The sequence below is a fragment of the Gastrolobium bilobum genome, unplaced genomic scaffold, assembly GCF_033153095.1.
Source record: "Gastrolobium bilobum isolate Gb01-03AN ecotype WA unplaced genomic scaffold, APGP_CSIRO_Gbil_v1 utg53380, whole genome shotgun sequence".
Classification (NCBI taxonomy): Eukaryota; Viridiplantae; Streptophyta; class Magnoliopsida; order Fabales; family Fabaceae; genus Gastrolobium; species Gastrolobium bilobum.
The window spans coordinates 88,627-111,785 of NW_026897886.1; the positions used below are offsets into that span (position 1 = coordinate 88,627).

The window sequence follows — 23,159 nt, forward strand, 5'->3', positions numbered from 1 at the left end:
ACGACTTGTTAATATTGGTAAAAAATATGGGATATGATTCCATTTGGTCCAATTATATGCTTAGTGTTGTCAAGATGATGGATATTATCAGAGAGATGAAAGAAATTATAGAAGAATCATCTAGTCTTGTTGATGTTGTCCAGGAAAGCGGTCTCTCAGATGTTGTCCAGGAAAGCAGTCTCTCAGATGTATCCGATCTTCCACAAGTACATACCAATCAGAATTATGATCATAATTTGATGTTACTAAGATTCAAGTTACTTGGAATTGTTGCAGGGAGTGTTGCAGTTGGTGCTATTATACTTATTGTTGCGTCTTCATCTGGGGTTGGAAACTAACATAATTATGAAAAGAATGGGAAACCAAAGGCATAGTTATAATCTGAATATTAATATAAGGCATAGAACATTTACAAATTTGATATATAAATTAGTCTTTGAAATCGATGAGATTGATCTTCGTGATAAGAGAGATCAGATAAAAAAGATTCATTGGGCTTTATTTGGTTAAGCCCTGTAAGTTCAGCTGTCAAACTTTCTAGACTTCACGATATACGAAATGGAATCATTTTCTTAAATCCAATAAGGTAAGGACGTAGACCTCGAGTCACGGTCAGTCTTCCTAGATAAAGTAAGTACTCATGAAGTCTAAGGGATAATCTCTAAGAAGGCAAGTCAACAAATGACTTAGATACCTACTCCATCTTTTGCTCATCTCAGTGGAAGAAAAAGAATCCAAATTAGGTCTATCTTCCCTATACTGCTTGTATCATCTCCATGGTTTAGTGCCTTTTAGATAATGGAAAGGATAAATTCGATTAGGTTATACGAGCACACTATTAGGAGCTACAAGAATCCCTACCTTCTTCTACTTGAATGGAATGCTAAGGTTTTTCGTTTTGTGACCTTTACAAAAATAGGTATATAGTAAACTAGTTTCATTTTGTATACTTTCCTTTGAAATTGAAGTTTATGCTCTACCTGTAATACAAACCTCATCTTTTACAACATTCTATGATTCAATAATCAAGACTCTCAAGGACTTCTGTATCCATAACCATAATAAGGCATCCAATAAACCTTATAACACAAAAACAAAAGGGATAGAAAAGATATAGAGTCCACGTGATAACTTCAGTCAAGTCACGAAGTCAATAAGTCTATCCTAGAGATAGATAGAATAACGAAAAAGGGCTAGTATAGGATCCCTAGTATCATGAAAGGCTTAAGGTCTTCAAAGAATTCTAGAACATTGGAATGGATAATACCAAGTCTGACTTGACTTCTTTCCATCTTCACCTAGAAAGACTAGTTCATACGAACTTGAGCCAAACCCGATTACTTAACAAACCCTACGCTGGACCTTCATTTTTCTTACTGTAAGAAATTGATCCAGTCAAAAAAGAAAACTTTTGAATACTTGATCCCAACTACTCTATTGTTGATCGAATTAACTATTCCGCAAGTCCCACAGCTTATTCTCGAACATCTGTGCCAAGCTTAGTAAAGCCGGTGATTCCTTCAAAGATCCAAGCAGGGGATTCATTGGCATCTTCTTCTCGCGGTTCTCTATTTGAGACAGTTGAAGAGGCCTTTGCACGACAGTATACTTCTACTTATGGCATCGGAACCGCTAATGCCACATCTGTTTCAGAAGGTTCGTAGATTCATTAGCCAGCGCTAACTATTCGATGGGGTATACAAGGGTGCTGTTCCCTAACCGTTAGGACGGTAACAAGTTGAAGTCCTGGGAAAGGAACAACAACCTAAAAGGCGGACAATCGCTCTTACTAAGTAAGTCCTTAGTCCGCGAATGCCTAGCTCCTTGACCTTGACTTTGCTTTCCACCGGGAAAGAAAGTCTACTATGAATAACAGCTGTTGAGGAAAGCGAAATAGTGATTTTGCGTATTGTGAGTCAAGCCGAGAAAGAGTCGAAAGATAGGTTTTCAATTGATTAAGTATCTATTAGGAATAGGAAGGAGATGCGAAAAAGCTACGATTCTGATTTTTCGTATTGTCTTTGTTCTGTGCGCCTGTTCCGGTGAATTCCTTCTTTAAAATATCTCCGGTTTACACCAAGGCATAGTAGCTTGTTTGTGTCTGATTAACCTCCAGGCTATTTTCTTTTTATGGAAAACTTAGTGATCAGGCATCCATATAACTGTGTCTTCTTGCTCACTGTTCAAGGGCCTTATGGCTCTGATACACTCCCCAATTTTTTGCAGATCTTGATTTGCAGCTGCAGGGAGGGACCATCTGGAATTATCAAGTTTGTCTGCAACTTTTTTAGGAACACCAGACTCCCCTATGATCTGCTCACCATACATACCTTTAAACTATAGAACCTATAGTCAGCCAAGAGTCATACCAGAGAGATGTATTGGTTCCATTGCCAACATTATGTATAATCTATCTTATAGCCTACTCTCTCACCTGTAGAAGTTTCCTACAAACCCAGCTACCATTATTTGGTGGTTTAATACACCAACAAAATGCTTCTATTCTTGAGAAGCATTGTATGTATATCCTAGATATAAGGACTTTTTGCAGCCAGAACCCAGATATGCTTCAACATAGCAGCTTTATTCCACTCCACCAATTAAGCCCGAAACCACCTTCTTTTAAACTTTTAAAGGGCAGCTAATTTCCAAGCAACATTCCCTTTGTTCTTAACCATATCAGGACCAGACCATAATAAGCCTCTGCAGATCTTCTCAATTGTCTTCAAATCAAAACCTGCACTGGAAGTATGAACACAGTACTCCAGTAAACTTGCATGCTAAAGAGGGAACTCTGAACCAGTTGTCCAGCATATAGAGGTATTTTCCAGTCCATCTCTGTACTCTAGCTTTGATTCTCTCAATTAGAGGCAAACAATCACTAACTGAGAGCTTTGAAGGACTGGCAATCCCAGGTACTTCATTGGCATTTTTCCTTCATTGAAGCCAATTTTATTTGAAATATTTAACTTTGCAGCATCAGAAAGATCTCCATAGCAGATTGTTCTCTTGGATATGCAGTAAGACCAGAAACATTTGCAAATTCTTTTCAGCATTGATTGACCACAGCAATGGAATCTTCAGCGCCAGAGCAGAAAATTAGTAAACCATCCGCAGATGATTAATAGATGATTAATCTCATTCTTTCTGCAATTTTGATGATAACTGAAGTTTGGATTTGTTCTGGCTTACTGCTTGAGTTTCCTTGAAAGATACTCCATTCCTATTACAAAAAAGATAAGGCTATACCTTGTCTTATTCCTCTTCCTCTATCAATTCAAGCAGCAAATCCTTCTCACGAACTATAGATTTTGCAATCAACTGAATGGCTTTCGCTTTCGCTCCTTGGTCTATTGTCTATCGACGCCCTTTTTTCTTTATTTATTGAATGAATTCATTCCGTTGATAGAGCTTTTGAGCAGATGCAAGCACTAGATTCTTCAACGAGTACCAAGAAGAAATGAATTCACCAGACTAAGAGAAGAAAACAGAACAAAAAGAGTCTTGGCTTAAGCCCAGCCGCCTTCGGGGAGGAAGTCTTTACACCATTGTGATTAGAAAAAACCGAAAAGTGGGTAACCAATAGAGCTTCAAGGGACTTGATCCACACTTTGAATCTATTTGATAGAGCCCTCAGCCCAGGGCAAGCGATTGAATTCTATTTGATTATGGGTTAGGTGGAACCTGAAACTAGCGCTTACAAATGAGTTAGCAAAAGGAAAAAGACAATTATCAAATGCGTACAAGACTTTCTTCCTTCTTTGTTTAAGGGGCCAGTCTGCGATGGATGCTCGTGCATGAAAAAGGGCTTTGATCTACTCACTTATATAATGAATATAGAGTGAATATAGAGCCAATCTCTGCAGGACAAGATAAGATATCTATTTTGTCATTGGGAGGTAAGGCTTAAGTCGACGAAAAAGTTAGGAAAGGGGATTAGGGTTGCCCATTAATGTTTTTGAGTAAGGAACTTCCAAGCGAGCGAATGAGCGGAATCTTTTTTAAGAGAAGATAGACCCGGTTCCGGGGACAAGAGAAAGGGATAGGAAGCCCGAAGAAGGACTTCTTAAGGTTAAGTATACTCGTTCGAACGGACTTTATTCTTCCCCAGAGTTGGCTCCAAGATAAGCACCCAAGCTTTGAAAGTAGATCTTCCCAGCCAGCGAAAAGAACGAGATTGGTTTCCAGGCTTAGAGGAGAATCCACAAAGAGGACAGGCTCAATCGATTGAAGGATAGAGCGGAGCATCTAAGCGAGTAAAAGGGGCTAACTTTGATGCCAGGGCATGGGCTCGACAGCGAAACCTGATAGTTAGAAGACCACTCGGATTAGTATGAAGATTCCTTTTCTACCAGTCCAGGGAATTAGCTTGATGTGAAAGGTCTGGATGAATGCCCAGGCGATAGGAGAAGGTAAAATGCTCGAGGGAACGAACGAAGGATGCGCCGAGGGAAAACCGAACCCGAACGATGACTTCGAACGTGAGCGTTTTGCCAAAAGTCTTGATCTAAAGTCATTGTCAGGCATCAATTCCCCTTTTGAATAAGCTATTAAGGTTAGGAATCGACGAATAGGTTCTGAAAGGGAGTTAGTTATCGTTGACTGGTACAAGACTTTAAGTGCCTTGCTTACACTTTCTTTCTACTGGTTGGCTGAACCTGTATTTCACATACCGCAGTGAGGTATTCACTCTCTTTGTTTGGTTTAAAAACCATATTATTCATCACCGCAACCACTCTCGCTTAGCTACCACTTGTCTTTGCTTGCTTACTTCTACTTCTAAAGCAAACCAGACTGAAGACAGTATAGAAAGACAAGACTTTTTATTACGTTATCCAGAATGCGATGCCCCAAGGCAAGAAAGTAGCAATCGGCTTTCAATCCTATGATTTTACTCGAATAGCTAATGTCAGATCTTCAATATGGTTCTGTAAATCTTATAGATCAATGGCTCCCTACCAGAAATGGTAGGCACAACTGAGTTGTATAATCAACCCAGTAGCAAGGACTTGAGCAAGGAAGCGGGTGCTTTATTCATTATTCACTAGAGGAAACGGGCTCGGTTAACACAGGAACTGTGTAATCCAGCCTTTGAACAATATCATACAACCGCCACAAAAGGCCAAAACGAACTAATTGTTCATCAGTCCGTCTTATCCTCCAATGGGGCTCTACGATTGGACTATCAAAGTCATCCTCTAATGAATGAGGCACTAGGTACAGGATATCTGACAATACCACTTAAGGTATTGGAGGTCAGACTTCAACCCAACTCCTCAATAAAGAGTACTCAAGGAAATCTTTCTGCCCTTCGAATTCAAACAATGAAAGCGGAGGGAGTTTAAGGCTTGGCTTATCACCATATCCAACCCGAATCCCGTAGTTCGAAAGGATAATTGGGCTACCTGAGACCAACCAAAACATGAGACTGGTTTCTTAGCAAAGCCTTGCTTGGCTCAACTGAGTCTCTTTCTCTAATGGCTAGACCAAAATCCAATCCCCACTTTAGCCTGCCTAGAATCTTGCTTCTGGGCTGCCCTATAGCTCTATAGAAGTTGCTTTAAAGCCCATACCCCTATAAGTATAAGAAAGAGGTCGAATTGCTTGTACAGCTAATCCCCTACCTCTCTAATAAATCTGAGTACTTAACATTTTAGATCCCATATCGAGGAAGTGAGCCAAAATGAGCCATCAATACAGTATAGAATGAATATAAAGGACTCCCGACTCCCTTTTCAGCTTAGCCACGTCGACCGGATCAATCCACTTTAGCTCGTTCCCAAGGTTGGATCTAGAATAGGACCGGTTAGCACAACTTCACTTACTTATACTTAGACGTAAAAGTTTCACACCTGACCTGCTTTACTTGTTATTTTCTTCGGTCTAGGCCGTTAATCCAACAGGTATCACATAAGCCCTTGGGAAATTGACTAACGAAAGTTCCCTCGTTTTCGATGAATTGGATTTCTATTTTCTCCTCAATCAATAGTTAGAACAGCCCCCATTCAAACAAACTAAAGGCGGTAAGGAAGGCAGCTGCACACAGCATCTAAGAAAGAAATTCACCTCCGAAGGTCCAGTCCAACTCTTTGCTTTTTCCCCCAGAAGAATGCCCTTGACAGTGATGTTGTGCCTGTTGACTTATTAGACTACGCAATTACTGGTCTATACATTGATTGCCGAAAAGGCTTTGATGCCTGGTTTTAAGCCTCATTCCACCCATCCTTTGGATAATTCCCTAGCGCTCGAGGCAAGATAGGAATGCTCGAGCTGAGCAAAGACTGCAAAGTCAGTTCAGGCACTAACCAAATCGTGCAGAATTTCATCGAGAAAGGGATGACAAAGCTGATATGCTAGTGAAACTCTACTTATCGTTCTTTAGTCAGAAGCTGTAGTAGTTGTAAGAGGCTTTCTTCAAAGAAAAGGACGTCCAGGGTGGGTGGATATCAAGATTGTAAGATGGTGCAATGAAAGGATCTTAATCATGGCACAAAGCGTCTTCAAAAGAATGAGAGGGAAGAGGAATCCGCGTCGAAAGGCAGGCAAGCAGCTAACTAGCTACCTAGAAATCCGTTCATTCATTCCGGAGGTCCGGAACCTAAACTCTCAATCTTCCCAGCATCGGGCTTTCATCCATTCCTTCCTCTGGATTCGAAAGAAGGCTTTTTTCGGGCCGGTAGGTCATCGAAAATAAATAATATATATATAACGTAACAAAGTCCGACGTGCATATGCTCAGGATATAGACTAATTACTTCCTTCTTTTACTTCAAATTAAAACTTGCTAAAGAAAGGAGGTAACTGATTCCCCATAACGAATAGGCTAGCTCTATTATTTTTGAAATCGGTAATAGCATTTTCAAGACGTACTAATCGCATTCACCTACCTTGAGAAAATCCTGTTGGCGACTATTTCAACAGACTCAGTCACAAAGACCTCCACAAACTGATCATTTAGACGATGCATCAACCGGAGGCCACGCAGGTCCTTCAATTGGATAAACTTTCCTTGTCATCCTTTTTAAGTAAAGACTTTTATTGATGATTGAAATCAGTACAAATATACGGGGAAGGCACAAGCACCTGAAACACAAATACACAAGCCTCTATAAGCCAATACCAATACAAAACGAACTTCTACACAATCTCTGCATAAGCCTACTCTACTACCACACATATGCTGAGGAAAATTCCAATGTTGACTCATTTACCAGTGTTGATGAGTAGGAAATCCAAGTCAAAGCCTGACTTCTAATCTAACTATTCTTACTACCTCATCATATACAATTTCAGCAGACCCGCTCCTCCTCTTTCTCTTTGCCCCTGAGGGGGGTAACGTACCGATTGGTTGATTATATATATTTTTATAATTATGTTTTTCCATTGCCATTGTGTTGTTTTCCTTTCTTTGAACTCGGTATTTTTACCGAATCTGAATAGGATAACATATATCCCTTCATTATTCACTACAAACTGAGGGCAAAGTCCAGGAAAGGGGACGACGAATAATTAAAGAAAAGAGAAAAGAAAATTCAACATGACTATCTTATTCTTCACCACCGGTAGCAATTGTTTTGCCTTCTAAAAATAAGCTTCCTTCGCAGGAAAGATATTCTAGTAAATAGAAAACTCGCCATTCATTCATGAACTGTCTTGCCCGTGCCATCAAGAGCTACAGCTATATCTCTCGAAGGTGTCTTAGCTCCACCGATAGGAACTGCCATTACCACCTATCAAGGTAACCTCACCCGTGAACCACGAACTACACTTACAGACAACCTCAGAAGCAACGGAGTATCACCCAGTAAAGTAAGATCTTTTCATCATAAGAAGCAAAAACTAGAAGAATAAACAAGAGATAACGCGCATACAAAGAGGATTCTTAACCGTTCGCGAAGAGAAGATAGTTGCTTTAGGCAAGGAATAAAGCCAACCATAGCAGAACGCAATCAAAGCCGGAAGGTACGTCCTTGGCCTAGGCCTAGCTCCTTCAACTGATTTCATTCATTCATGAACTCGCTTGAACGTGCCATCAACAGCTCCAGCTGCAAGAGGATAGGATCTTTAGGCTGGGAACCACGAAAGCTGCATTGATTTGACTTCTTTTCTTCTGCTATTGAAGCCCGAGAAAAGGCAATTTTCTCAATTATCATTCTTCCTTGGCGACAAGGAAGGCTAGCCCGGTATGAGTGGGTAAAAGTCCTAATCCCTCTATCTACGGCCAAGGCAGTTCATGTCCGTGGAAAGGGTAGGCGGATAGGCAAGTAAAGAACGATCTATCTTTCCTGTCTCGCCCCCACTCACTATTGATCGACGAAGTGAGGTTTGTTCTTTGGCTTTACCACTAACTGAAAGGTAAGCATGACTCCTTACCTTAATTGAATGAATGACAATAATCTGTTGAGCTTGGGTTTGGTGTCGCCCCAATCCCAGGGTCTGGTTGTGTAGTTGATGAGCTCCCGAACTAGTGAATTGAATGGAATGATTCCTCTCCCTTGGTTGCCTTCACTGCCTGGAGAAGGCAAAACCCATACCTTTCGAGTCGGGGATGTTAGAAAGTGAGAAATGAATTGCTGCAGTAGCAAGGGTTATTAGCACTTAAGGAAGGGAAAACAAGAGTTCGTGATTAACGGGGCTAACGGTGAAGAATGCCATCAGAGGTAATATCTGTCTTATCTCTTTTATAAGAGATAAAGATAAGACAGAGGTTTTCCAAGGAGTTAGGAAGCCAAGATCTTTGATTCCCTATCACGATCTAAAAGAGCAAATGTAGTTGCTGAGCTTTTCCGTAGTTCTAGTTATAGGAAAAACCTCAGGGGCTAACCTTTCTTCTTAAGGTTCCTCTACATTCTTGTTCTTAGCGGTCTGAAAGAGGAGTGAGGGAAACTCGGGTAACTCACGTCTCAGAAGGAGGAAGTGGCAATCCGTCTTATAGAATGTAGCTGTTGCTGGGCGAACCCATTACTAAAGGAAGAAGGCTTTCGGAGTTATTGTCCTTGGCTTAATAGCCTAATTACCCATATAATATAGAGGACTCCCCGGCAAGCGAAATCCTCATCTATTGCTGCGGATTATCGAAGAGGCATAGAGTCCTTCGAAGAGAGACTGGTGCCTTATCCTATAATACCCGGGTCTTGTTAAAGGCCAATCGCTCTTAGTTTGACCTTTCAAGGTGTAGTGAAGATCTTTGCCAGCGGTCCCGAGCGTAGCTAAGAAGGGCATCAGTCTCAGTAGTTGCAGTCAGCGCTTTCGCCCCTCACTCAGTCTTAGACTTAGAAGGCGCAAATTGAATTGGTGCAAGAGGTAGTCAGATAGGGTTGTTATCGCTCTTGGGAAGTATATTTAGGGGTTTGGGAGCTTAGAACGGTGTTCTTTATTGGCTTTCTCCCTCTAGGGGAAGTCAGACTGCTTTTCATTTTTCAAATCATTCAATCAACCCTTAGCTTAATTCTCCAATCTTATCTAAGTCAATATGGAACTCTGCCCTTTCCACTTCAAAAGAATGGGCTTCTTCTTTCATGCCATTCCTCATCCTCTTGAAAATTAGTGTAAAAGTTGGTAATTCTACTTTCTAATAGAGTTGTTAGTTCCGCAGCTCTTAAAGAGAATTCCATCATTTTCATTCCATTCATTTGACCTCGAGGTCAGGGAGAATGCCGCAGAATGGAAATGATTTGAACTAAAGCAGAACATAATCCAGAGCGTGGGCAAAGTGGGGACTTTGCGTGCCCTGATTGACGAGGTCTAAATAGATCTGGTTTAGCCATTGAATGCTACCGTCGATAAAAAAAAGACGCTCGGCTACCTCTTGGAGATTGACTCCTGTTGGTAAGTTCACATCTCCTGTAGTATCCCTATATACTCTAAAAAGAATTTCTAGTTGGTTCACCATTCTTTCTTTTACTACATCTAGCGCTAAATCTGTTAGTTTGGTTTCCAAATTGAGACTATTCCCAAGGAAAGAAGAAGAGCATGTTTAGGAGCAGCCCCTGAGTGAAGAGCAAGCAAACTCCGCCCCTATCTGCCGGCTATAGGTCACGAACTATAAGACCAACCAAGGAAAGCAACCTCTCGTTAAACCGCTTTAATGTTGCCTTTTTGGATATCCAAGAGAAGATAAGGCTGGCTTGGGGCTAACCCTTCCTGACAAGGAATTTCATGACGGGCTTTTTCCTAGCCTTTACCAAACGATTAGCGAAATGAAATCGAGGAATCAAGGACGGACGATTCGATGACTCTCTCCAATAGATCTCGATTTGCGGACGATGTCGTTAAAGAGTCGACACCGCTTTGCACAAGAATCGGTTCTTTGTATGGATGGACAGAAGGGCTCAGCCAGACCCGGTTCAATTCGTTTTTTGCGGGAATACCAGGTTCAAGTTCAAGGGAAGAGAAAAGAAAGCGTAACTCTTTGCTTGTTGTCCTCTGACTCTTTTAGCCTGCCTTGTGGAGGTCTCTCGGGTGTCTACGGCGGATCCGATCAGTCTCGTGATGAAGAGAAGTCTTTTCCTATCTTCCACTAAGAAAGGTATCGTCACGACAACTAAATTTGCCCGGTAAACTAGTCGGGGCTCCCCATGGTTTAGTAATAGGGAGGGGAGAATGTCTCTTCATCCGGGGGTTCATTTCATTCATTATGAACTACAAAAAAAGTGTAAGGAGGTCTTAAAAACTTCATACAATGAATGATCAGCCATTCCATTTGTGCTTTCAGCAAGTAGGCGACGCGAATCTATGGTTTCTATGTTTCAATCGGGTACCAATTGCTTGGATGCGTTTGAAAGCCTCGAGATGACTTGAAGAAAAAATGCTTTCTAGGTTTGTCTTGTGTCTCCGTAACAAATGGTCCATTTATTGATGGGCGAACGACGGGGATTGAACCCGCGCGTGGTGGATTCACAATCCACTGCCTTGATCCACTTGGCTACATCCGCCCCTACCCCCGCACAGGTTTTAGTCTCTATCTACGATCAGATTCTTTCTGAACCCCCCTATGACCGCTATCAAAGAGAAGCTTTTTCCTATACGATAACTATAGTAGTAGCAAGTCTATTTCTTGTTTTTTGGAATTAGGGGAAGCAAAGCTTCAAACAAAGAGGTTGGGCTGTTCACTTCATTGATTTGACTTCACTTTACTTAAGATTAAAGATAGGGGCCGGGCGGATTTCTCTGATCAAGGAAGGCTCGTTTAGTAGAAAGCAAGCTCCGCTTTTTGAAGCGAAGCTTCTGGCTCCCCCTTTGAATTTCCAATTCGTTCTACTTAGGTGGAGCAATCCGAACTCTCGAAAGAATAATATAAAAGAGCGTCTTCGAACCTGTGTAGACACCTCAACGAACTCATGTGGGCACTCCTCAGCCCGAGCCGAGGACAATATATCAAAAATACACATTAAGATGTTGACCCGTTTTTCTTTTCTTTGCTGATTCCTCTCAATGAAATTTGCCATGTTGCACTAAGTTACTTACGTATGTATGCATGCGGTCCGGGAACACTTTGGGGTGAACACCCATCCGAACAAGTAGGGTCAATAGTTCAGCATTTAGGCCGTAACATTTAGCAACAAAAAAATCTTTAACCCAACAAGTGCTCTCCGAACCAAGCTAGATAGTCTCCTATCACTAGGCTCACCAACCAACCTGGACTTTGATTCTTATTATTCCTACCGGATATCAAAACCATAAGGATTCCAGCCATTAGTTCCAATATTACATAAGCGCTATTGGGTGGGCTGGGCCATTCCATCAAATCTTTGAGAAGGGGCCCAATCTCGTATTTGATGGTCGGCGTGGCGATAGGCTTCGCTTCTACGACTGCCTCCCCAGCCGTTGCAAAGACTGAGCGAGAACGGTAAGGGGCGCACTAAGAATGTCGTTGCGCGGGGATGCGATTAGCCAAGCTGGGGCAAACAAAGCCGTCCGGCCCCCTACCGGATTAGGAATGCGAAGGCCTTTCCTTCGAAAGGAGACCGGGGAAAGAAAGAGCTATGCTATTGACCGACCCTTTCGTAGTGACTTCGAATCAATAGTCCTATCCTTTTTTATCATTTTGTTTGAGGCGGGCCGAATAGAGAATGAAATGCAGAAATACGGGAAGAGAGAGTTCCAAACCTTTTTTTTGGTTTAAGGGCTGCTCGCCCTACCGAAGTACTAAAGGCTTTCGAGGCTTACACCTCCCTATTACACGACCTAAAAAAAGGTAGCTTGCTGTAGCGCCCTTAGAATCAATCTAAGCCTTTTGAAGCGCCAGTAGTTGTAGCTGTGGGTAGGGCTTTCGTTCTTATCGCTCCGGGTTTCTATCTATATGACCTCCGGGCGGTACAAAGTAAACCTCTTCCGTAGAGGAGTAACCTAACCTTTAAGAGTTTGTTCAAGGGGGGAGCCCTCTTATCTATCAATGGAAAGATCTCCGTGCGTGGCGTGATAAGGAATCCTAGAAAAGATCGATTTAGACTCCCTCCCCGGTCCCACGAAGATCTCTACGTACTTGTCCAGTCCAGGACAACTGAGATCTTCCGGTCTGCGTGCGTGGGAGCAGCTCAAATAAAGAAGAGTCTGGTCTGAATTCAGGCCCGGCCCGCCCGTCTGCTGCTAGATCCGGGAATGGCGCCAGGCGAGGGCGCCGCTATGCCCCGCAGCTCTGCAGCGGCCGGCCCCCGGACTATGCAAAAGAATCGAGGCCGGGGGGTCTCGCCCATAGTGGTCCCCCCCGCCTTTGGTGATTGACCAAACAAAGAGGCCTAGATCTATGCCCCTTAATGAATCGAATGGTCCTTCGACCCCTTCATTTGATTCCGACGGCCGGCATAGATCTCATGAGACCCGCCCACTATTACTACGAAAAAAGCCCTGCCTTTTTCCTTCGCTACTAGGAGAGTAAGCAACTTCTATTAGCGCCGGACCTTGAGTCGAATTGATCGTGTCATGTGCAACGTCCATCAATGATGGTTCATTAATGTCCATTGATTTAGACTCCTTCCCCCTTCCCAACTACGAATAAGATCGAGAGGAGCCCGAAAGCCCCAAAAAACCAAGAACGAAAACGGAAGCCTTTCGATTCACTCCCCATTCTCTCTTAAATAAAGCTCGCCCTCGAGCCCTGGGCAGGTCGGCCGGGTCTTTCCCTGTTGTTCTGTTCCCGCCACGAGAAAGACGCACAGAAGAGGTATGCCCAGCGCGCGGAGGATCCGTTGAGAGTTTCTGTTGTCTCGGTAGGGAACTTTACGATCTTTTCCCCTATTGTATTGAATCAATAAAAAAAAATAGGTCAGTGCTACGGCCCTATCTTGTTTGATCCAATATTGACCGGGGACGAGCCCCGACTTCAATAGGTCCTTGGTTTGACCTCCCGTAGTGGTCCTTGCTTTTAATAAAGCGGAGCGGGGCCAATTTCTCGTACTTGCTCAGTGTGCCCCCCTTTCGTCGAGTGCCCCGCCCGGTTCACTGGGCTGTTGGCCTACCAAGCACTTGCCCGCTGCTCCTGCCGCCCGCCAAGCGGGCGGAGCGCTCGTTATCCTTACTGTTCTCTATGCCGGGGCCCCCTCCCATTGCTCTAGCCATAAGCTATGGCAGCTCCAGCTCGAAACCACAGGGGCCCGCCCTGCGAGGCCAGAGTGGGCTCAGCGGTCAGCCCCCTTTCTAATTACGTTAAGGGGTCTTTCGCTTTTGCCAGATCTAGAGAGATACTACGAGTCCTCCGTCCCAGATTCCATCGCCGCGGCCATCTGGTTCACCGGTACTACCAAAAAGTCTCATGCTTACGTTACTACTGTTACTGATGGTTTGATTATCTTGGACCCCGGTCGGTCGTGCTTCTGGTTTCCATTCCCATCATCATATTGATGATAAATCTCCTCGCGCTCTGCCATAAGAACTTGGAGTCCGTATCATGGTGAAGGTAAGGTAACGCTGTGATTCTTGCTCAAAAAACAGACCGAACGCGTTCGAGTTATTGGCTCGTCCAACCCGGCAGCATTCATGAGTCGCTCGTTCAACTGTCCCTCGGAGACACGGTCGAGAAGTACCATGCATGGTTGCCCCCCGTCCTTTCTTGCTCTCGGTCCCACCCAGCAAGATACGGCTCAGCCAAAAAACGGCCCCTGCGCGAGCCTTATTTTATTAGTAAAGTCAAGCTTTGGCTCCCTAAAGACTAAAGAAAGAAATGGATCAAAAAAAGGGGGGACTTCTGCAACGGGCTATACCACCCAAACCAACTGAGGGAAGTCGCATCCGCCCCATCGCAAGCACCTACAATGTCATGATCACATTGGTTTACCCTTTTTTTTTCTTTGGTAGTTCAACGGACGGTCGCCCCTCCAACAAGAAAAGGTATAAATATGGAAACTTCTCTGCCATTTGGATCGGAGAATTTATGGAGGAAATCGGGTTTTAAATTTCCAGAAACCACACGATTATATAGCCAAAGGGAATACGCCGCGCCTAAAATCATCCCAAGCGCTGCTAATGTGGCTACTAAGCTATTTCTTTGGAAAGCTCCTACTGAGATGGGAAATTCCCCGATAAAGCTGCTAGTACCAGGTGAACTCATATTGGCCAAAGTGGAAGAGAAGGAAATGGTAGAGAGATTCGGCATGGTGCTCACTAACCCTCCGTAATATCTAACAAGTCGAGTCTTATGTCGGTCATATAGAACACCAACACATAGAAAAAGGGCTGAAGGAACCAGTCCATGACTTAACATCGGTGGAATGCTACCTCCAATTCCCTGTATGTTCGATAGAGCCAAAGATTCCCCCCCACTGATCGGAGTACGCCGATTACCCCCCGAACCGTACAAGATAGTTACCGCCTATCATACGGCTTTCTAACTTCACTTTTTTTTCTGGTCGTTCCGCCCCTTGTCCCCGAATATGGCGATCGATGGTAGTATAAGAGATCTGATCTGTAACCCCCCTTATTTACATAAAGGTTCCTGCTTTCTACCCATAGTTAGCATGTATCTCCCCGGGTCATACTTGAGTATCACATCGTAGACCCCCACCCCAACTCTATCTTCCTTATCAGTGAACCGGAAATAGTGCATAGGTACTTTTCATCAATGCAGCGGGGACGAGACGACGTGACATACTACGATCACGTACAGAAGTGCTGCCCTTCGGCTCGGCAATATGGAACCTCTCAACAGCTCCCGTTCCTTTATGAGGTCCTATCGGGATAGGTAGGCCCAGCCCAAGCCTTTCCCCTCCCCCCTGCTTAGCGTTCCACTTGTGATCCTGGATGCAGTGGAGGATTTTTTAAAAAGCGCCCGAATGTTCCCCCTCCCTCCATAAGACCCTCTTTCTCTTTCCCCCTCGAGAAAGAGAAAAAGAAGAGAAGAAAGGGTTTATTATCTTCTTTCATGTGAACGGCCCTCTCTTGTATCGAAAGGTTTTTCGTGCTATACACCACGTTGAGAAAGACCAGCCTCCTATGTACCGTACCATTTTTTTACCCCGAACGAAAGGGAGGTCCTCCTTATGATGCTACGGACGGCTGTCCGAAGTGCATGCAAGGGGTAAACTCGGACGAGGATAGGATTGCGCGCGCCGGGCCCTCCCTTCGGGTGTCATATTTTGGCCGAGTTTACCGTACCTCCGGCCCTTATGTTATGTTAAGCGACCTTAATCTTTTTTTACGTTCCACCGCTGTTACGCCAGAAATAAAGGGTTCCACACGAGCTCCCGTTCTGCGGCGTGGTGGCAGGACCGATAGGAGATTGGCTCCGGGTGTAGATAGGGTAAAATCCGCAGGAGTCATGCAAATACATAGGCCCCTTCCCCTCTCTTTTAGATGAATGGGGTGGTTTATAACGTGTTTTCCGATCTACGGTCCCTCGGAGCGAGGGGTTAGGCAGGTAGTATGGGCCCTCTGACTTCCAGCTATGTGTTGTGCGGCTCCCGCGAAGCGAATGAAGGGAAGCTCGAAGAGCTTACGCTTACTCTCAGCCTCTTTGATTGGTAGGCGGGCGGGCTAAGCCCCCTACTTAAGATTCCATTCATAAGGGTCATTTTCTGTTGTCGTGACGCTTTGGTTAGGCCGACTACTAGACTACTAGAGGTTACTTCTAGCTTCTATAGGGGCCTTTCCACTTTGGTGTAGTTTTAGTTTGTATTGGTACTGAATGAACATATCAAACAAAGGCGAGCAGTATAAGCCCTTCTCCGGCCTGGGAAAAGCAGCGAACTCTAGAAGCTAGGGCGTTGTTCACCTTTGGACACGAACACTATTCCGTTCTCTTCGCCCCCCGCCCCGACCGAAACTGACCCACAGCACAGCGCCCATTCGCTTCGCGCGCGGGAAGGCAACGAAGTTCAGTTCATGAGACCGCGGCGGAGTGGAGCAGCCGCGACACGAAGTTCCTTACCTTAGCTGGATCTCGCTGGTGCCACCTAAACGGTAAGTAGGCGACGGATGTGTGACGTTTGGAGTTGTCGTTCGTGCACCTGTCCCCAATGGAAGAATGAGTGATCCGTTCCCCTGCGGATCATGGCCTTACCACTCGGTCCCCGATGGCCAGCGGGGGATTCGAGCAGCTTACGTTATTTTGCGCTGCGCGTTCCCGCTGGACTGGACACGTGTTAGCTGTAGGAAGTATGGTTCCGAAAGTGACTTCGGTTCGCCAGTTCAGGCTCCACTCCTCGCTTTACGTTAGCGGACCTACACTACAGGTCGGGCCGGGGCTCTGCGCTCTTTCTTTCTGTGTGGGACGATGCCGGGGAGAGAAGGGAATGCGTCGAGGCGGCGAACAACAACAACACAACTACATTTTGGCTTTTCCCTCCATCCATGAGATGAGCCCAGTGCATTGGACCGATGGATAAGAGAACTGAGCTGGCCTAAAGCTTGGGCGCTCTACGTACGATGTAGACTCCATCAGATACATATCGATTTCTTTCTGATGGATCAAGAAGAGTTGTCTTATCAATAGATAGAAATAGGAGATTTCCCCTTATTATTGATGGATTCCCTCTATATCATTCCTACTCTTTCGATCTATCAGAACGGATCAGGCTATCTATCAATCGATTTGAAAATTGCACGTTCATCTCGCTTTTCGTTCATTTCCGCCACGCCAACATAGCCACAATAAATAAGAAGAAGCAGGCGAAGCAGCTAGAAGCGCTCGCTTCTAGCCCTTGAATTCTGATTCACGAATGAATTGGGAAAGCCAACACAAAGATTCTATTCTGACTTCGTAGAGCCGGTGCTGCTGTTGCCTGCGCGTAGGGCGTCCCCCACTCCCGTCCCGGGGCGCTAAGGGGCTTTTGTTTTTGGAACAGACGGCCATGTTTTGCTGACGCCTTGAATCAAGCTTTTGTTGCGACATGCTATGTTTTCTCCCCCATTGCTAGTAGGTTGATGGGTCGCACGCCCGGCACACATGTTTTGGCCTTGTCTTGTGTGTCCATAACTCAAAATAGGTGACCTAACGGCCGCCGCCCGACTAAACATACCAATAGTCACCAGATTCATATGGGCTACTGAGGAGTAAGCAATGATCTTCTTAAGATCGATCTGTCTTGAAGTGGTCAAGGAAGTATATATTATAGCAATCGCGCTTGGAGTATAAATGAAAGGAGTGGAACAAAGTGTTGCTTCGGGAAACATGGGTATTGAAAATCTTAAAAACCCGTGGCTTCCCAATTTTAAAGGAATTCCTGCCAAGATGACGGATCCTGCCGTAGGTGCCTCTACATGAGCTTCGGGTAACCAAATATGAACTGGTACCATAGGCACTTTGACGGCGAAAGCGGCGAAAGAAGCAATCCATAGAAAGATTTGGCGCCGCTCACTAAATTCTGTGGTTAATGATATTTGTAAATCGGCGGTCCCTGTTTGGAAAATAATAAAAAGAATAGCTAATAGCATAAAAACAGATCCAAGTAAAGTATAAAGGAACAACTGATATGCTGCCTTGATCTTTCTTTGTCTCGAACCCCATACCCCTATAATAATGGTAGAGTCAGGGGTGGCCCCAAAGCGGAATTTACCGGTGGTGGTTGGTCGAAGCCCCAGTAGGTAGCCACTCCCTTCTCAGGGAACCGTACGTGAGACTTCCGCATCATACGGCTCCGTCCCGAGCTTCCGTCGTCGGCCCTTGTCATTAGACCACTATCTATGCATGTATATTAAGTCTGGACTCTCGAATCTTTTGCTTATCGGGTGGTGGCGAACAATGCAGCTTGCGTTGCGGGAGATGCCCGCCCGTAGGGCCCCCGGCCCGCTTCTCGCCCGAAAGAACCGCTCACTAGCTAGCCGGACTAGTGGGGGGCCCTATCTGGAGACATACTGAAAACCATGCCTTTCGAACCGAACGCAACGCCCGTCTTCCAAATCCAAAAAAGGGCTCGTTGGGAAAAAAGATGGAGTGCGGCCTGTAGAGCACATGTAACGCACAGTCGGTTGCTCACGCAGTGGATCTCTCTCTAGATATCTAGAGAGAGAGATGTGAAAGTAAGTAATAGCCTTTATGGCCGCCCCCCGACTTATGGCTTTACGCTACTACTACTGTGATTTTAGCGGTTCCAATTGGTTTTTGTTTCCCAATTCTCCTGGCCGGAACTTGTATGCAGCACTTATACGAAGGTGCATGCATAAAGGTTTGGAACTCTTTTCTTATCTGATAAAGACAGGACCCTACCCTATTCTCGAACCCTCTACCGAGCTTAACCCTGCCCGCATTTCCTTTTGATTTTGAAGGGGGCCAAAGAAATCTCCACCTGCTGCCAACAGTCTTTCTTCGTAATTCTACTGAACGGGTCGATCCTCCCCTCCCGTTTGTTTTAGCAACTTCTCCTAAGGTCTCCTCACCAAGAGCTCCCCGGCGACGACAGAGGAACCAACCCGCCTGCTGTGGCGGGGCGGCTTTTTTTTTCACAATAAGACCTGGACGATTATCCCTACCCTCGGTAGCTTACGAGTTTACGTCCATCCCTGGTTGGGTACAGTTTCCTTTCGATTTCTCCCTTGTAGCCGTTACCCGAATTCGCGCAAGTGTGTCCACACCCCCCAAACTGACTTGACGAGGAATCCATTCTCGCGAACAAACACAACCCCTACACACACCTAGGAGCACCCCTTCCTGCATATCCATACAAGACCCGAGTAGGCGGGTCGAGGTCCTACGAGGTACCCACTACTCAGAGTACCCTCCCAGAAAAAGATGTGTCTGTCAGGTTCGGTTCGTCTTAGTTGGGTTGGGCGGGTTCGACCAGAAATGCTATGCTTACGCACAAGACTACCCCTCTTCCCGAAAGCTTCGCGGGGACTACTTTACGACGGACGACCGCCCGTAGGGGGTTTACTGCACAAGGCCCCTGCAGAGGAAAAGCTTTATCCCAGCGAATAGAAGATGCTCAGCTCCGCACAACATAGGGATTAGCACGCTTTCGGGAAGAACATAGAATAGTAGAGGATCCAGCATGCGGAACACGGCGATCATTAGAAATTCACGAATTAGAGATGCTGTAATATACTCTTTCCCATAACTTTTCATACCAGACCAACCCACTAAAATACAAATAGGGATCAGAAATGTGGTCAATATCACGAAGAAAAAAGAGAGACCGTCTATACCCAAATTCCAATTGATGTTTGAATAAGGAAGCCATCGAAAGCTTTCCACAAATTGAGATTTGGCCGTAGAAGGATCGAATTGTATCCGAGGAACAGGGGAATACAAAAAAGTAATAAGAGAGGCACACAGACCAATCAATCGTATCGGTCGTATTCTTTCATTTTGAATGCAAAGAGGAATAATGCTTCCTAGCACGGGACACAGAATAGGACCACTTAGATTAGAATAGCATTCACAGAAATGTTCTAACATAGAGTAGAATCGAACATTGAAGAGATTAGTTGACAACAGTCAAAAGATGGGCGCCTAATTCCAATACAATAGGGGTCTATCAGTGCAAGTCAGCTGAACACCGTGATTGATGAGTGGGTAGGTGGGTTAGGTGCGCCTCTCGTCCAGTGGGAAGTATTGAGGCGAGTCTCCTCCCCCCTTCCTTTTTCTACTTTTCCTCTCTCCTTTTGCTTGTGCTTCTACCCGGGCTTTTCATTTTGATAGATTTATAGAGACCCGAGGATCTTTTTCTAAGATTCATTGCTCGATTTTGCATGCTCTGCTCCCAAAATGCAGAGAGACTTTCGAGGGCAGATCCGGGTTGGTCCGGAAAGTCATGGGAGAGGCGGGCTAAGTGAAAGAAAAAAAAAGATAAGATAAATGGAGCTATGTCGACTTACGTACGTCTCGTTGACCAAACAGGTATACCACGCCACGTATCATCCCCTCTTTCTATAGAGGAGAGATAAAGAAAAAGAAAAGATATAGCGATCGTGCCGTAAGACCTTGTTCGTTTCTACTTGACGTTATTTTCCTCGGTTTTTTTACATTACATAAGGCCTTTAGTTTAGGGCTTACTTAGCGCTTGCGCTAAGGATCTAATCAGAGTCAAACTTGGATTTGAAAAAAAAACCTTTCCCTTATTAGCCGGAATACAAGTTCCTTGATCTTTAGTAAAGGCGGATTAAGCCAAAAAAAAGATCTTTTTTTTTCAAAAAGTCTCAACGTCCTCGTTGAGAGTCGCTCTGCGAGACGTCCAGTAGTCTCTTACTTGGTCTTATAATCGTAAGTTTCAGCCCGTTCCCAGCTTGCCTCGCTCTCAGGTTGGCCCTTCTACTTGACTAAGTAGTATTCTACTCGTGCAGTGGGTGTATGGGCTAGCCCATGGTGCGGTCAGCTATGAGATATATACTCTTTTTCTTTCTTAGTAAGTTCATCTACAACATCTGGTGGTGCCCTCGTGGGCTGGGCACGTTCCTCTCTGGGTCGGTCTGGTCTAATCGAAGTCAACTGACTCACATGGAATACGGGGTGAGTTTTAACCGAGCTGATCGCTTGAGTCTATAGGCTACCTCTCCTATCCGCTTCTCTACAAGGTCTACTTTCTTCTTCCTTCAGACCGGGCCAAGCCTTTAGTTTAAGTAGGTTTGGGCTAGGTCGTTGCGCTCCTGCCACGTCTTGGCAAAGTAGGCTGATGGGCAAGCCTCCTCCTGCCGCAATGGTGTGGGGCGTCAGAGGCTGTTGCCCCGTGGCCAACTCGAAGGGGCTGAAGTTCGACGCAGAGCTTTTTGGTTGTTAATTTATAGCAGCACTGAGCAACATCCAACAGCTCCAGTCCTTCTGGTTGGTTTGCACTAAAGTGCCTTAAGTAGCCCTCGAGTCGAGGAGTCCGTTTATCTCCGTCTGAGCTTTCAAAGATATACCGACCGTAGGTATCTTACTTACCATCAGATACCGACAGTCGTCTTCTAACATTACCGACCTTTAAATATCGGGTTTTCATCATCAGAAACAACCCGATTTCCGAGACCTCTTGCATTGCATTACCATAACGAAAAAAAAAAAGAGAGAAATTGCTCTTGTGACTCGGAATGAACCTTTCTCGGTGGAAGAAAGGAATAGCGATGGATTCCTATGAAGCATTCAGGAACAAGAAGATTCAATCGGACGACGAATTCTTACGTGGTCCAAGGAAATCAAAGGTCCGCTTCCACGATTTCATCTATATCGAATCTGACAGAATAGCTTATATAGTCATGATTCCATTCAGGTCCACTTTTGATTGATTTCTCTTCGGATCTGATTGGAACATTGGAGAAGTAGGAAGACTTTGGCGGGCGATTCATAATGGGTATCTAGAATATCTATGTCCTAGGACATAAAATATGAATAATGAAGAGAAATGAAATATATATCTAATATAAGAATTTTTAGGCTGTACACCTAATTTATTTTCCTGGGATTGTAGTTCAATCGGTCAGAGCACCGCCCTGTCAAGGCGGAAGCTGCGGGTTCGAGCCCCGTCAGTCCCGACCTAGGATCCGATGAATCGATCAATTCATCTCTGTAGGGGGGCTTAGGATCTAATTCCCAGCAAGCAGGAGGATCCTTCTTTCGTTTCGCATTTCTCATCGGACAAATCAAGGAATAAAAATGACAATAACTAGTACCGATTGATGGAGGAGAGACATATGTAGGTTGGTACAATCGGGGGTATCACCATATTAAGCATATTAAGTAAGGATTCAAAGAGAGACCGTACAGGTCTGGCTTTTTTCGATTGTTCCTGGCCCATCGAATAGAGTAGCAATTTCTTTCCCGGGAGCACATAACATTTTCTTTTTTTTTACGATACGCAATTAACTTAACATAGTTACCCCCACAGAGTACTTTTCAGATTCAACCTACCCTTTCTTTCTAGCTCCTATTTTTTTTTCTTCGCTACACCTATTCTTCTTCCAATCAATTCGAAATAATCCAACGTCAACTGCTCTACTCTAATTCATAGGTTTTTTTATTGTATTGATCCCGGGATCTATCGAAACAATAGTATGGGCATATAAAAAAAAAGCAACCAAGTCATCCCTTAGCACAAGCACTAAGTAAGCAAGCTACCTTTTTTTCTATAAGTAAGAAAAAATCACCCATCCAATATTGAATGACTGAGCACTCAAATCCTATCGCGAGTCTTGATACATAGTATCTTAAGTCCTTTCCACAACTCCTAATTTGATTCTCCATCGGCCCATCCAATCTAATTCACGACTCAGTCAGTAGACACTACACTAGTAGGGTAGTAAGTTATGTAATTAGGAATTTGAAAACCAAAAACCCCTTCTTTTCTTGGATCCTAGGAGCAAGGATACAGTCCTTTAGAACAACCTTTTGATCCCAAGATTTCCGGCCCCTGACTTTCGTATTTTTGAATCTCACAATTGAATCTTACTACCCAAGTCGATCCTATTGGCAACGGGCAAACGACGCTTACGCGGGATCTCGGTGCCTTTCTCTTGCTCTTGAAAGAATAGAAGTTGAGTTCGAGTTGTTATCATGCCGGATCATAAAAGTAAAAAGCCATACTAAGAGCCAGCGGACCTGCTCACGGGAGTCAGGCCTGTTCTGTAGTGGGCAGACGTAGCAGGGCCATCTGAAAGAATATAGGAAAAAGAGCCGCTGGAGAAAACCAATTACGCCGGGTTCTCAATTCCATGGAGTATGTAGTGAGTTTGAATTGACCCGGTTAGCTAGAAGGTTCCTTTCGCTACCGTCCTAAGGTTCAACCAACCGTTGGTTTGCTTTAACAAGATTTCACTGA

The 23,159-nt window shown here is 44.6% G+C and overlaps 1 protein-coding gene and 1 non-coding gene across 2 annotated transcripts; one reads left to right on the plus strand and one right to left on the minus strand.

The window, feature by feature from the left end:
* Positions 1-11,416: 11,416 nt before the first annotated feature.
* On the minus strand, positions 11,417-19,570 carry LOC133311142 (NADH-ubiquinone oxidoreductase chain 4). The gene is made up of 4 exons (XM_061512161.1): positions 19,365-19,570; positions 17,440-17,953; positions 14,311-14,734; positions 11,417-11,519 (listed from the first exon to the last, which is right to left on the minus strand). The coding sequence occupies exons 1-4, from the start codon at positions 19,490-19,492 to the stop codon at positions 11,431-11,433; spliced, it is 1,155 nt and encodes a 384-aa protein (XP_061368145.1). The 5' UTR covers positions 19,493-19,570; the 3' UTR covers positions 11,417-11,430.
* Positions 19,571-21,802: 2,232 nt separating this feature from the next.
* TRNAD-GUC (transfer RNA aspartic acid (anticodon GUC)) lies at positions 21,803-21,876 on the plus strand. The gene has a single exon. It is a non-coding gene; the product is annotated as a tRNA-Asp (tRNA).
* The last annotated feature ends 1,283 nt before the right edge of the window (positions 21,877-23,159 follow it).

What these genes read in the sequence shown, in the direction of transcription:
- LOC133311142 (XM_061512161.1), bottom strand. Translation starts at nt 19,492, where the DNA reads ATGAAAAGTTATGGGAAAGAGTATATTACAGCATCTCTAATTCGTGAA. An exon ending in AGCGTGCTAATCCCTATGTT is followed by an intron (nt 17,954 to 19,364) that starts GTGCGGAGCTGA and finishes CCCTGACTCTAC; the next exon opens with CATTATTATAGGGGTATGGG. An exon ending in TATACCTTTTCTTGTTGGAG is followed by an intron (nt 11,520 to 14,310) that starts GGGCGACCGTCC and finishes TATTGACCCTAC; the next exon opens with TTGTTCGGATGGGTGTTCAC.